Source organism: Scatophagus argus, chromosome 6 (genome assembly GCF_020382885.2).
Source record: "Scatophagus argus isolate fScaArg1 chromosome 6, fScaArg1.pri, whole genome shotgun sequence".
In the NCBI taxonomy this organism is placed as follows: Eukaryota; Metazoa; Chordata; class Actinopteri; family Scatophagidae; genus Scatophagus; species Scatophagus argus.
The window spans coordinates 22,116,592-22,131,223 of record NC_058498.1 but is presented as its reverse complement, the minus strand read 5'-3'; the positions used below and the strand labels follow the sequence as shown (position 1 = coordinate 22,131,223).

Below are 14,632 nucleotides of genomic sequence, written 5' to 3'. Positions count from 1 at the left end.
CATTTAGTTCTTAGGTTTTACTCTGTGTGACACCTTCGTGCATGGATTGAATACATTTCCAACTATAATGCAATTCTTTATTTAAGAATTTCACCATTAATTTGTCATGAAGTGTAGATTTTTCTCAATTATCTACACATTGTGTTCACACGAAGAAGAATGTCTTGGTCACACTGTCTGAGCTGTTATCAGGCGGCTACTGGGCATCAAAGGGGTCTCACTAGTGGTCTTTAGATTGACTGCCTGCTGGTGTCCACATTGTTTTTAATAGGGTCCTCACAGCAGGCAGCGATACAACCATTTGTGCTGCTCGGCCCTTCTTCAAGACTCCCTGATGTCTCTTGCTTTCCCTTTCTACCCTAAAATTAGAAGAATATAAGGGTTCTCCCTCAAGCTTGATGGCTATATGTTCAATTCAGTTCAGTTATGTTGTTATATCAGGAGTACTGTACATGTCTATGACACAACTAAGCAAAATAAACCGTGCGATTGTGGATTTTGAGGGAAGATTTATTCTTTCAGACATAGAGACTTTTTCAGATTTGTTATTAAATTTTATAAATAAACTTTATTATTATTATTATTATTGTTCTGTCATCATCATTGTTTTTCTGACTGTTCCATGTGCTTAAAAACCCTTGCCAATAGTGATTGAAGAAAATGAAATTAAAAGTGAAGGCAATATTTTTAAATAGAATATTTCATTAGATTGACAGAATCAAAACGTATGTAAACAGTATGAAATATTAGATCTGAGAAAATAAAGCTGTCTTTCCTCAGTCACTTTGCCTTTGTATAATGTTGCTCCAGGCTTCACTCTCAATATGAGCAGCAGCAGTTCTGAACATGCGCTTTGATCTAGTCCACTGCATACTTCTTAATGCCTGGAGCTCATTCTCTGTATGTCTCAATTTATGCTGATCAACACAAATAGATAACTCCAAACTGATCAGGTGATTAAATTGCTGGTGTCAACTTAAAAATTGTACGTATTTGATCCATCCATCCATCCATTTTCTCTACCACTTGTCTGTCAGGGTCACGGGGGGTGACTGGTCGCCAGTCAACCACAGGGCTGATACACAAAGACAGACAACCACACACGCACGCACTTACACCTAGGAGCAATGTAGAGCAGTCCAGTAACCTAATTGTGATTGTGGGAGGAAGCCGGAGTACCTGGAGAAAACCCACACAGGCACAGGGAAAACATGCAAACTCTGAACAGAAGGGCCCAGACTGGGATTCGAACCTGTAACCCTCTTGCTGTGAGGCGACAGTGCTAACCACTGCCCGTATATATATCAAATGAATTAAAAAGTCAGGGCTTAAAGTCTTCATAAGCGTTGAAAAAAAAAAAAACTTGCGACACATTGATGCTCGGAGCTGTGCTGACTTACCTGTCTGAAAGGGAGCAATGAATAATTTGATCACATATTTCATTTCACTCGAGTGCTGAACAAACAGGAATTTGTGATTAACAGTTTTAATTAGGATTCTAACTTGACAAATTCTTACAGCCTCGCAACATGTCTAAGATGAATAAATCACTGGCCTGGGATCATCAAGCTGCCTCCTAAGTGAATGTGCCTCAAGATTACTTTGTGATTCCACAAAGTGTGAGTCAGCCAAGCCTGAGCTGTCCAACTAATCCTCTTCCCACCACATGTCAGGTGAAGGAAGTTTATGTCCACTCAGTGAGCCAACTACCCCACTCAGATATCAGACCCCTGTGCTTTTCAGTCTTTCTTCTTTGTTTCTTGAAAGCTGGATGTCAAAACTGAGTTGAGCCAGTGTTAGTTAGCCTCACAGCATGCAAATTATCTGCACACCTGTGTTAGGAAAGCAGTGCAAAAATAATGCCAATGTTTGTTATGAAGTTAAGCTTTGTTGGACACGTGGTTCTGTTATAGGCGATGGCAGCTAGCAGCTAGTGAGTGGAAAAACAACAACGACATAAACTTTTTAAAAACCAAATTTCCCCTAGGGGATCAATAAAGTTTCATCATATCTTATCTCATCTAAAAGTTTTGTTTAATCTGGTATTGTTTGTTTTTTCATTGTTCATTTTAATCCCCATTAGTTGTTAGTCCAAGTTGCAAGTCCATAACTTGAAATCTGAACTGCCAGGAGGCCTCCCCCTGACAAAAAAAAAAAAAAAAAAAAAAGAACCTCATTTCCTTTGATATGGTCTTATATTACATTTAAGGGTAAAGTTGTAGAAACAAAATAGAGAGACAATAGCCTATGGTGTTTGACATTGATTGTACCTGCCTGCAGCAGTCAGGCAACATCTTATGCCGGAGTGTGGGCATACCACTTGGACAAACCACGCGCAGAACTGCAGCACACCACAGTACTATAACAGTAATGATAATGGCTGTTTGTTAAGCTTTGTAATGACTATGATGAAATTTAGCAAATAATTGTTTGGAATGGCTGTGTTGCTGGTCATAGCTTAGCTGATGGATATTTATTTTTAGATTAGTCTTATTAGGGAGTATTTTTGATCATATATGAATATGGGGGTTGTATATTACAATTAACTTACTGACTTATACTCACACAACTCACAAAGCAGTCTGGATGGAAAAATAACACTGAAGGAAAGAGGATATGTATGTTTGATTTTGTAGTGAACTGTCCCTTTAATCCCTAATGCACTTATACAGAATGTGTCTGATAGGGTGCTCCATACAGAACTTTATTTAAACTTTTTCCTTTAATCGCTAGTCAAGCCTTTTCATATTATCCATAAAATGTAAATTTATAGTTACAGAAAGTACTACACTATAATTTTTGAAATAGCAGTTTAGTCAGAGTGGTAGATGGAGATGCACACCATCTCTCAACCCCCTGACACGCCCTAATGCCAAATTTAAACATCAGTAATGTGCACTGGTGTCTGAAATTCCATTGTGAAATGTTAAATTTAAATCTTGATGATATGCATCATAACTATTGTAATCAGACATCCCAAGCTTCACCTCCATTATTAATTGTCCAAAGCATAATGATTTATTGTAGTCCTGCAGAGTGATTATTAATTTTCTGGTTGATTATACCTGTGGGCGGCAACAACACTGTTCTGCATATAAGCATCTGCTAAATGAAAAAGTATTCTTCACATGAAACGATGTCCTTGGAGAAACAACAGCTCATTTCTGCTTTAATCAAACATATGTAAAAGTGCTGCTGATTAACAGTACTGTGGCATGCATTCAGAGGGAAGTGTAATGAACATTATCTGATGATTTTCTTTGTTTAGACTTGTAAAGGAAAGAAAAACTTTTTTGTGCATGCAGTTAAGTTCAAGTAACTGTTAACATTTGCATGCTGTAGCTTGGCAAAGTACTTCAGTGCTGAACTCCAAACTGCACCTGGACTGCAACAAAAAGCATGCAGCCCCAGTATATCACACTGGTGTGACACTACTGGTTTACATTCCAAAGGAACAGTGGAGAGTGACAGGAGAGTGTGTACAATACAAGCTGCTCTCAGCCAGGCAAGTCTGGGTACGCCTGAGCTGCAAGCCAAGTTCAAACTTCACTTAAAGAACCGCTGGGATCTCATCACTTAGAGGAATGCACAGGTGCGGACACTCGGCAGCAGTCAATCCCAGCTAACACTTGATCAATTTGACACTTTGGAGGGCAATGACAAGTTCCTGTGGGATTGTGATGGGTCTCATGCAACAAAAGAAAGAAGTCAGAGCTGTTTTTTCTCTCTCTCTCCTGTCTCTGGTCTTGCAGTATCCTGGCTAAGTAAATCCCTCCACACTCTCCTGCTCATTTATAGAATCACAGCTGATGGTTGTGTAATAACACTTTTACTCTGATGAGCTTGGCATGGGTATCCAGTGGCATATTAATCTATCCGTGTCCAATTAATCAATGCTGGATCACATGCTGGTGCTTTTAACTGCAGGCTTCCACTTACATTTAGTTGACATGTTTTACTAGGGATCACCTTCCTATGCAATATGTGTGTTTATGTGTGTGTGTTTCCATATTAGCAAATAGTCATTTTTGCAACAGTATTTATTAATATTCTGTACTAAGCAGTTTCACTGTTAGACATAGACATGATTAGTCGGGAAAGGATCTCTGGAGAGCTCTATTTGCAGCTTCATTGATCACAAGAGATATCGCTGTCCCTCAAACAAAATTTCCCAAGACCTTCATTAACTAAATTAAATTAAATATCCAATCAAAGAGCTTCACTCAAAATTAGAAAGGAAGGACATGATGTAGTATTTTAATGATACTGATTAGGGCTGTTGCTTAACATCAAAGAACCCTTATCACAAAGTAGATGTGTATTTGTTTGGAATATATCTGACACACACAGAGGAGCAGTGCAGAGGAGAGAAGACAGTGCCCTGTTCACCCCGTCCTCTCCGGCCACTAAGAAGGAGAGGCAGATTAATTAACAGACCTTTGCAGCCAATGAAGACAGGTGGCAATGATCCTGACAAGAGACACATCTGAAGCCTCTCATACAAAACCAATTTCAACTGCACTCCATTTTTCAAAAGCTCATCAGGGTGAGGAACGAGAGCGTTGAACCCGTGTGGCTGCAGAATTTGTTTCTCTCTGATTGCCTTGTCAGGATATCTTATCCGATGGCAGATGACCAAAACCCCACCCTTCACAGACAAACTCTCTCTCTTTCTCTCTCTGACACGCTAACTGTTTCACACAATGCATTCGCTGTCTTTCCCACTCACATACACTCATGCACTCCTGCACATCCTCTCACACTGTCTTACACTTCTCCTCAAGGACACTTGCAGCCACAATTGAGCGTTCGCCAAGTCTCAGTTAGTGTGCCTGTTTGGCACATGTCATTTATAATGATAATGGATTGATTTACCACTCAAAATTCTTATCAATATTTGCAATAGATAGAGGTACATGATCGAAGGTTTCTTATCTCTAGTCAGCTAGCTTCAGTTTTGCAGGCTGAAATGACAACTGTTGATGGAAGCTCGCTCTAGGTAGCTAGCTAATTAAGCTCATCTTAGCTCTGTGAGCTATTCAAAAACACAGTAAAACAGTTTTAAATATGCACTGGATGGCATAAAACCAAGCTAAAGGCTGAGGCTAAAGCTAAATGACAAAGGGAAAAAAGGCTTTATGCTCTCCAGTTGATAATACATTTAGAAAACACGGATATAAAGAAACACCATCACTCTGACATTGTAGAATAGCAGTAACTTGCCCAGGTATTATAAGTTTGATAAAGAATCACATTAGCTAATGATATACTAAGTCTTGGCCTTGAAAGTAACTCTAGGTGCAGTTACTACTGTGGGTAGTAAAATAGTTAGATGGACAAACCAACATTTTAGCTTACATTAGAGCAGGTAAACACACTGTTTAATCCATTCTTTACATTGTTGCTGTTATGCATTTGGCTTAGAAAAAGTCTAGCCTTGTCTTGTTGTCTCCCGGTTTTCTGGGTCTGGCTCACAGGACAGCAGTCTCAGTAGGGAAGCCCAGACCATCCTCTCCCAGGCCACTTCCACCAGCTCATCTGGGGGGGATACCAAGCCATTTCCAGGCCAGACAAGAGATATAATCCCCTCATCATGTCCTAGGTCTGCCCTGGAAAGAGAAAAATATAAAACAGACGCCAAACACAATTTTTGAGCATGAGCATATGAGTTATTTGGACTTGCTATTATCGGACAACCACTGTTTGGTGCCAGTGGCATGAGAAGACCATGACCATTTGAAGGCAAACATGTTATTTGCAATTCACTTTTAGCTTAATTTATCAAAAGTGCTGCCTCAAAAACATTTCACTTGATTCAAAAAGTGTGCAAAATAAAAGTGAACACAATAAGCTGAAGCAAACTAAATTGTTTCCATAGAGGGCATTGATTCTGACTGTTTATCTTGTTTATTGTCTTAGATACAATGAGGTTATTTATCTGAACAGAATGGACCCCACTTGGTTTGCAGTGATACACTCAGCAGCGTATTATAGTAATGCTGCTATCCAGTGGCAATTAGTGCATAATAATGTGCTGCACTTGCATTAATATGATTGAGCATGTCTGCTTTAGGGATATGCATATGTAGCATTCTTTTCTTTCTATTCTGCCACTCCAGCTAACCCTCATCAAGAGACTGGTCGATGATAAGATCCACCCTGACTGTCCAAACACTGCTCCCTCAGGGACATTAATTTCCAAGCAGTCCCGTGAGTGAATCAAAAGAGAGAAAGCTCACTGAGCATGAAGAGCAGGGAGTGGAAACCACACTTCTCTGTGGAAAAAGGGAGAAAGTGTAATGGCAAATTAATTTCCCAGAGATTAATGTACAAGGTAAATATTTTAGTGTGAGTACTTATCTTCTAAAAAGTCAAAGGATGGACTCCTCCTCACTCCCTTCCCCCTGCCCTACTCTCCCAGTGTGTGTTGAAACAGCTTAGATGCATAAGGAGTGTAATGAGAGAAGAGATTCCAAGCTGCCTGATGGCTCTCATCAATCACCTTTCTCCTTTGGAGGTGTGATGCTGTCCGGGGGAAGAGGCCACAGAGGGTCGAGTGGGAGGGAAGGCATCAGGCTTTTAATCTCAATAAGTTAATAGACTTTCCAGTCCGGTCCTGCTAAGTAGAACTTCATCCCTGTTGTTAGCAAACAAGCAGCATGTATGTGAGAGAATCTCAGGAGCTGCTTGGTATTTCCACATTACACAGTTAATTTGTGTTGCAGCTGAAATCAGGTGGTCTAACAAAAGTTTGTCAATACATCAATAATGACCAGTTACGAGGTAATGAGTGAAAAAAAACAAATTTAAATCTCTACTGCACAAGATCCTCATGGTATAAATTCTCGCAGCAGTTTTCACTTATGTGTATGATTACTTATTTAGCTGAATGCATGTACAGTAATAGTTGACACCTGAAGAAGGAATTGGGGAAATGGCCCTTAGCTAAACATCTTCCCTAAACAGTGAATGTTTAACCATAGCTTAGCAACAGTAACTATGTATAGCTAGCCAAGTTTTAATGTTTTTATTTTCCAAAACAAAAGTACAAAAGCAAACAAAAAATTTAAGAACTGGTTGAGCCATGTGTTTGTCTGCTTTTAAAAAGTTGCTATAAGTTAGCATGCTGTGCTATTCAGAATACTATCAAAATCAACGGTATTTCCGTTAATGACCCATAAATCTAACCTGTGTGCTGAATGTTTTTTCCAAACAACCAGATTGATTTTCTGCTTTGGAGCTGTTAGCTTTTGCTAGCAGCATTTTTTGCTTGCACCGCTTAAATAGCATGAGTCCCTGCCTTTTTTACAGGGTTCTCATCTTCAAATGAGTCAGCAGAAAACATTAATAGTCAGCCAGAGATTCAATTTCTACACAACTTAGAGAGTTAACTTTAATTAGCTAGCTAGTTACTTTTGATATAATGTGATTGCAACAGCTGTTATTTCAGCTGGCATCAGTGACAGCAACTTAATGAAAATGAGAAGCCTGCTCTTGTCTATCTCTGTCTGAAATCAAGCACACAATGTTTAAAAAAATTACATTGAATTTTAAGCGGTAAATCTTCCTCTTCTATGGCTGTAAACTGCATGCATACTGTCCTCAACTTAAAAGCTTAAGTAACAAAGGAGGATGAAACAGTCATTAATCTGACTATGCGATACCTTTTTTTGGAGTTTGTTAAAATATCAGACCAGCAGTTATGGTCATTTTAATAGTGGGTCAAACATGTATGACCATGAATTTATAAAAAATAATATTGTATTTGTGCCTTTGTCTCCTATGCTGCACCACTGTGACTGCTCTGGTTAATTAATTATCTTCATGCTGGACAATGTGTTGTGGTTGTACCTCTAGAGGGAGAGGGGGTAATGTGGAAAATATGCAGAAAATGTATTTGGGTTGACTGTCCGGATATTAATAATGATTGTGTTTGGATAAATAGTGCCCTACTTTCTGAATCCGTGGATCTAAATATTCCCAATAGGCTGCTTCCCTCTTATATTGATTGATTGGTATAATGTATAAAGGTCATAGTCATAAAACATCAGGATGTAATTAACACACTGTGATTTTTAACCAGTGGTTAGTCTGTTGACTTAAGTTATAGCTTGCTTCTCACTCTGGTGTTTGAATTACCATATGTTATTTGAATAGGTGCAGAGGGAACTGATGAGGCAGTGGTCCTCACCAAGAAGGACAGGAAGGTCTGCCAGGCCCATGATACATGTCCTTGTAGTGTCTGATCCATAGTGTGTCTTCAATCATGGTGTCCTTCAAAGAATAAATAGACTGTAGTGTCGCCTTTTCCTCAGAACCACTAGCCTCCGAAATATAAAAACCTGCCCACATTCCATTCAGAGTCGTGTGGAGACAAGACAGATGTGATGGTCTGTCTCCTTATGGTTAGTTTATTCAGCTTTTTCACAAGTACTCAATTTGGCTGTGGGGGTACGATAAACATACTGAGTTGCTTTTAACCTGAGTCAAACTGGCTTTGCTGTGATATGACTAAAAGTTCTACTGATGGATGGGATGCTAACAGCTTCATTTAAATGTGCCTTTTCAGGATTGTCATGAAAATGTGCTCAATTGCTTTGAGTTTCCCAATCCTTGAGCACTGACCACCATATTTAGTGCCATTTTTAATAGGTTAGGTTATCAGCTTCCATTCCTAAATTACAAAAAAATAAAAAAAACCTTTACTGTGTGGCAACACATTCTCTCTGTTGCTACCTTGGGAGCTGATTCTATTCATATTTCTTCTAAGATTAAAAACACGTGTTTTGGGGTTGTGAAGACATTTATCTGAATGTCTGGGCTTTCTTTGGCAGAAAGGATGGAATAAGCTCTAGCAGTTATACAGTTTTTTTTCTCTTTCCCTCTAACAGCCTTTGTACCAGCAGAGAGAAGAAAATGGTTTGCATTATAAAACAAAATGTAAAAAGATTCTAAATTCAAAATTAGCTTTTGATTTATATATGATAAATTTAATAATTAATTTGATAGAAATCCAATTTCAGATTTAATCATTTCTGAATTATTACTTGCCATGGTTCAAATGAATTAATATGGATTTTTTAAATGTAATATCCTACCTGTGAACCTGATCTACAGCTGTGACTTGTCAAGAGTGATGTTAAAAATCAGCCAGCCAGTTAAAATAGTTTTATTAGACCAGATTCAATTGAAAAAGAAACTCTTTTTACTGGTTTGCAAGACTACAATGGTTCACACCCATTTGATCCAGTAGGACAGGATGGAATATGACATTAATATAGCATTTACAAATTAATGTTTATCTGACAACCCTTACCATGCATTTATAAAGAGAGTTTGTAATTGGAAAACACACAGTGTTTGGATTTCAATGGCTGCACCACCTTTCCACCTGGAGAAAGAAAAATCACCACAAAAGAACCCGATATGAGTGGAAACCACAACCCAGTAATTTAATCAGAGTGACTAAAATCAAAGGAGGCAAAAGTTCAAGATCTGAATGCAATGAAATGTATCAGTTCCTTAGAACCTACTGACATAGCTCACTTGTGGAGGAGCAAGCCTAGACAGAAAGGGCTGAATAATGAAGATGGATGCATTCTGTTATCAGGCAGCCACTTACTGGGGCCTGATGTAACCTTAAACATTGAGGATAGCTCAGTTGCACAAAGAATCTAATTAATGAATAGCACCCATGAAAGAGGACAAGGCAAGTGTGCATTTGCAGATGAATTCCAGACTCTAATCAAACGGCGTTCAAGTGGTTTGGTATGTCTCCAGAGCAAGGCGATATTTGGCGAGGATTTAAGGTGTTTGCACGCTGGCTTGATGACTGCGTGCTTCAGTGCTGTTATGTATGTGCCTGTGTGGTATTTATGTTGCTGTTTTTTGTTCTCTGTTTAGCTGTTTATTTCATGCAGTTTTTGAAGTGCTGAGCCAGAGGTAAAAATGGACTACTTGTACAGAACAGGTGTGAGATTGACTTATTGAATTTATTCCAACAATAGGGGTTTGTTTACTCTTCATTATGGGGTCATACAACAATTGCGAGGATATCTATGAGGAGGAAACATGTCTTATTGTAACTAGTTGTTGCCACTGCAGCTCAGTGTACACTGGTTGTTTTAAACTGGAATCATGCTACACTATTTTAAACCCAGTGGCCACTACACTAGTTACTGCATAGTCTGTGACAAACAGACCAGATCACCATAGACAGTCAGTGTACATTATCATCTAATGTTACGGATTATAGTACAAAATTCTTGCCTTAGTCAGTTACGGGAGGAAATTATTTAATGAATGAAGTCTAATTTAGTTTAATAAAACAAAAAAGTCAAAGTAAACTCTTAGAATAATAATGATATTTTTGTTACCAACCTCTTTATAGTTATAGTACCACTACTGCTAATACTACTACTACTCAAAAGTGGGGACAAATGAGAACCGGAAAAACTATAATAAGAATAAATAAAATTCAAACAATACCCAGTTCTAAATCTAAGCATACTTTACTGTGGCCGTACTTCACCAAAAGTCGACATTAATTAGGCCAAATCTGCTCTTCAGTTTGTTCAGTGATTCAGATATGTCAGATGTTGTGCCCATCATTGGCCACTTCAGCTGGCTGGAGGCATGGCTGACAGGTGATCAGAATGCTGAGGGCCGGATAAAGAGTGGTTAAATCATCTTCCTATATAGATAGCTACCTACACCTTCTTCCATAAATACAGGTACGGGTTGTTGTAAGTCAGTTACAGAAATAACAACCCATAAAGTGGATTATTTCACTAATTATCATGAAAAGCTGAATAATGTGCTTTGAAATTCAGTCTGATTATCAGGCCAAGAATCTACAGCCATGCTAGCAGTGATGAGTTGATCTAAGTCTTAATGCCTGCATGCTAACAATTGAAATGTGGATGTTTGCCAACTAATATTCACCATAGGCATCATCTTGGTTTATCATGCTAATTGGGACTGATGGGAATGTCAGTAGTATTGCAGATATTGTGTCTTAAACCCAAATCTCAGACAAAGTAAATTTTTGGCAATGCCATTAAATTAATTAAGGGTATCATCAGAGTTCTTCAGATTCATTCAAAGAGGCACACATGACTGTACACGATTTGATGGAAATCCATCCAGTAGTTGTTGAGAAATGGGAACTATTTTGATGATTAATAAGATTTTGCGATGATTAGACACAACAGTGTGATGTCATGAGGCTTGTTTTTTTCTTTCTCTTGTCCAGTACCAGCTCCAGAGAAGGTCTCCATGGTGGTCCATGATGTCCCAGTGGCGGACGTGGCTCCTGTTGATCACTGAATTTGTTCTGCTGGGTCTGGTGCCTTATGTGGTTCACTGCATGCTGACAGCCTTCACCAACCCTCCTCCTCCCATCACCTATAAATTGGCAGCAGTCTCTTTTGGTCTGCTTGCAGAGTTTCTGCTGATCATGTGAGTATTTTATTTTTTACTTTACATTTTACATTTGAAGTGCCGTTGGTCTGAACTCCATATCACATGCCAAACATAGTCAGAATATTAATGATTAAAATGGTGATGATGGTGTCTCTATTTTGGTTGTATTCTGGTGTAAGATGTGTTTTCAATTGCCAAATGCAAAGAATAATTTCAAGTAACATTTCACTTTTATGTGAGTTTCAAAACAAGAAGCTGTGAGTGGCCATGTCAACCAGATAATCATTTCTGAAAACATGCTGTTGTCCAACCCCCGACACTCCCCCATCTCTCTTGTTTTCACTTAGTCTTCTTTCCCATTTTGATATTGCTAATTGGAATGATGCCTGAGGTACTGTAAACCATTAGTAAATGAACAGTCTGTTTTTATGAACATCTAGCTTGTAAATAATGCATTAGATTCCTGGCATAAACAATATCTACTCTGTGATTAGAAAGCAACAAATGGCGAACATGGTAATCAGATTACAAATACAGGTTATGTAATCTGTAATTACCTAAAGCAGTAATTCAATCAGGCTGCAAATTTAAAAAAAAAACTTCATGGATTACAGTAGTCCTAATAGAATATTTGAAAATAAAATCACATTTGTGAAGTGACGTTACTGACAGACCTTAACCAATTGAAAGCTGGGATTTAGACAAACTCCCCTCTTTAATAAAATTCATTGTAAAATGTGATGGCAGCAGTAGAAGTGATGTAACCCTCCACTTAACCAAAACTGTTTTTTATGCCAGTAGCAAAATTAAAACTTTGTGTTCTGCATGTGTTCTTCCTGCAGTATTTGTCTTAACTAAAATAAGAGAGGCTGTTTGTAATTAACTCAACAAGGCTCGTAACTTTTTTTCCCCCATTAACTGCATTCGTAAGGAATGCGGCTGGTGAACTGGTGGTAATTAATCAATGTGGTTGCACTGGTAATGTGCTTCTGCATCATTATGTTGTTGAAGCCCTTATCCACGCTAGTAATGAGCTGTAATTTTATGACAGGATATTGGTTTGTTTACAACACGTTCAGCAGCTTCAGACAAGCTACATTCTTGGCAAATCTCAGCTGCAGGTATTCATTGTTTGAGTTCAAAGAGCTTCAAATATGTTGTCTTGCTAACAGCTATACCGTTAAAATACTAACACTTTGTGAATGTCCATGAAGCATTCAAAATACAGTATCTTATTTTTTCATATTTATACTGTTATGGAAGGGTTGCTTCCCTGCGCCTTCCGGTTGGGAAACGGATCCTGACTGTTGTTTGTGCTTATGCACCAAGTAACAGTTCAGAGTGCCCATCCTTGTTGGAGTCCCTGGGATGGGTGCTGGAAGATGCCCCTACTGGGGATTCCATTGCTCTACCAGGAGACTTCAAGGCTCACGTGGGCAATGATAGTGTGATCTGGAAGGGTTTGATTGGGAGGAACAGCCTGCCTGAGTGATGTTCAGTTACTGGACTTTTGTGGTAGTCACAGTTTGTCCATAACTAACACCATGTTCGAACATGGGTGTCCATAAGTGGCACCAGGAAACCCTGGCTCGCAGGTCTATTGTTGACTTTGTAGTCATATATCATTGTAGCTGTAGAACAGCCATATCTTCTGGACAGTCAGGTGAAGAGAGGAGCAGAGCTGTCAACTGAACACCACCTGGTGGTGAGTTGGATCAGGTGGCGGGGGAGGAAGCCAGATAAACCTGGCGGCATTGGATAGTCATCAGAGATGGTGCCCTTGGAGTGACAAACCAGGGTGGTGAGGGTGTGTTCCAATTATTGAGGGATCACAGTCCTCAGCCTCCCTGGGAAAAGCTACTACTGAAAAGGAGAGACTGTCCATTAGTCGAAACTTGGATCCAAGAGGAACAGTGCAGTTTTCGTCCCTGTCATAGAACATTGGGCCAGCTCTGCAGCCTTGCAAGGGTACTGGAGGGGTTGTGGGAATTTTCCCAACCAGTCCACATGTGTTTTGTGGATTTGGAAAAGGCTTATGACCGAATCCCTCGATGCATCCTGTGGGGGTTCTTCAAGAATATGGGGTGCAATCATTGTATTGCCAGAGTGAGAGCTGGGTTACTAGCAACAAGTCAAACTTGTTTCCAGTTACGGTTGTACTCTGTCAGGGTTTGTCATCAGTTCTGTTCATAATGTTTATGAAGAGAATTTCTAGGTGCAGCCAAGTGGCGGAGGGTGTCAGGTTTGGGGGGAAGATTTCATCTCATCTTTTTGCGGATGATGTGGTCCTATTGGCGTCATCGAGAAGTGATCTCCACCTGTCACTGAGAAAGTTTGTAGCCGAGTAGGGCTCAGAGTAAAGCCGCTGCTCCTTTACATCGAGAGGAGCCAGTTGAGGTAGTTTGAGCACCTGGCTAGGATGCCTGCCAGATGTAATGAGTTGTTTTGGGCATGTTCTTCTGGGAGGAGACACCGAGGCAGACCCAGGACATGATGACATGATTGTAGCGCTTGTCTGGTATCCCCGTGGACTAACTGGTGGAAGTGGCTGGGGAGAGTACAGTCTGGGCTTCCCTGCTGAGGCTGCTGCCCCCGCAATCCGAACGGGATAAGCAGAAGGTGATGAGACGAGACAAGGCTGTTTTGGAGCTTCAAAGGCCAAATCTCAGCTGTCCAATGATGTGTAGGATGGCTCAGCAGCAGAAAACAAATACATACATATATATTAGATTTGAATTAATTTAGTAAAACCATTTCTCATACAGTAGGTACTGATTATTAAATGGAACAGAAACAGTCATTATATAGTGTACATTATATACTGTACTGTGGGGTTTGAGAGCAACATGTGACATTGGAGGTATCCCACTGCACCAAACAGGTTTTCTGTCAAAGGATGCTGTCATTATTACTGGTACAATAGGAAGGTTGGTGGGTGCCCTTATTAGGATTAGTGCCCCATGGTGCTTCTGCTGCCTGGGATGTGCCAGCCTCCTGCTGCCCTATGTCAGGGTGCATTTCAGTCACTCTTCAGCCCGAGGGCGGAAGTCCTTGTAAGGAGCAACCCCCTCGTCTCTCACCCAGTGCATGGCCTGCAAGTCTTTGCCACGGTGATGAGACAAAGACTAACGAGTAAACAGTTCAGAATGACCTTTTATTCTGTTGGATCCATGTTATGTACTCATGCATTCAATTGCACTCTTTATGA

General features: G+C 39.7%; 1 protein-coding gene across 3 annotated transcripts in view; it reads left to right on the top strand.

Annotated features, from left to right (window-relative positions):
* The window catches only part of LOC124060757, a 193,125-nt gene that overhangs the window by 114,729 nt on the left and 63,764 nt on the right, over nucleotides 1-14,632 (top strand). For all 3 annotated transcript variants that reach the window (XR_006843626.1, XM_046392043.1, XM_046392045.1), the window contains one exon: nucleotides 11,255-11,460. Coding sequence is in view for 2 of the 3 variants with exons in the window: in XM_046392043.1 (XP_046247999.1) it covers nucleotides 11,255-11,460 (206 nt within the window). In the remaining variant the exon portion in view is untranslated. The remainder of the gene's footprint in view (nucleotides 1-11,254; nucleotides 11,461-14,632) is intronic.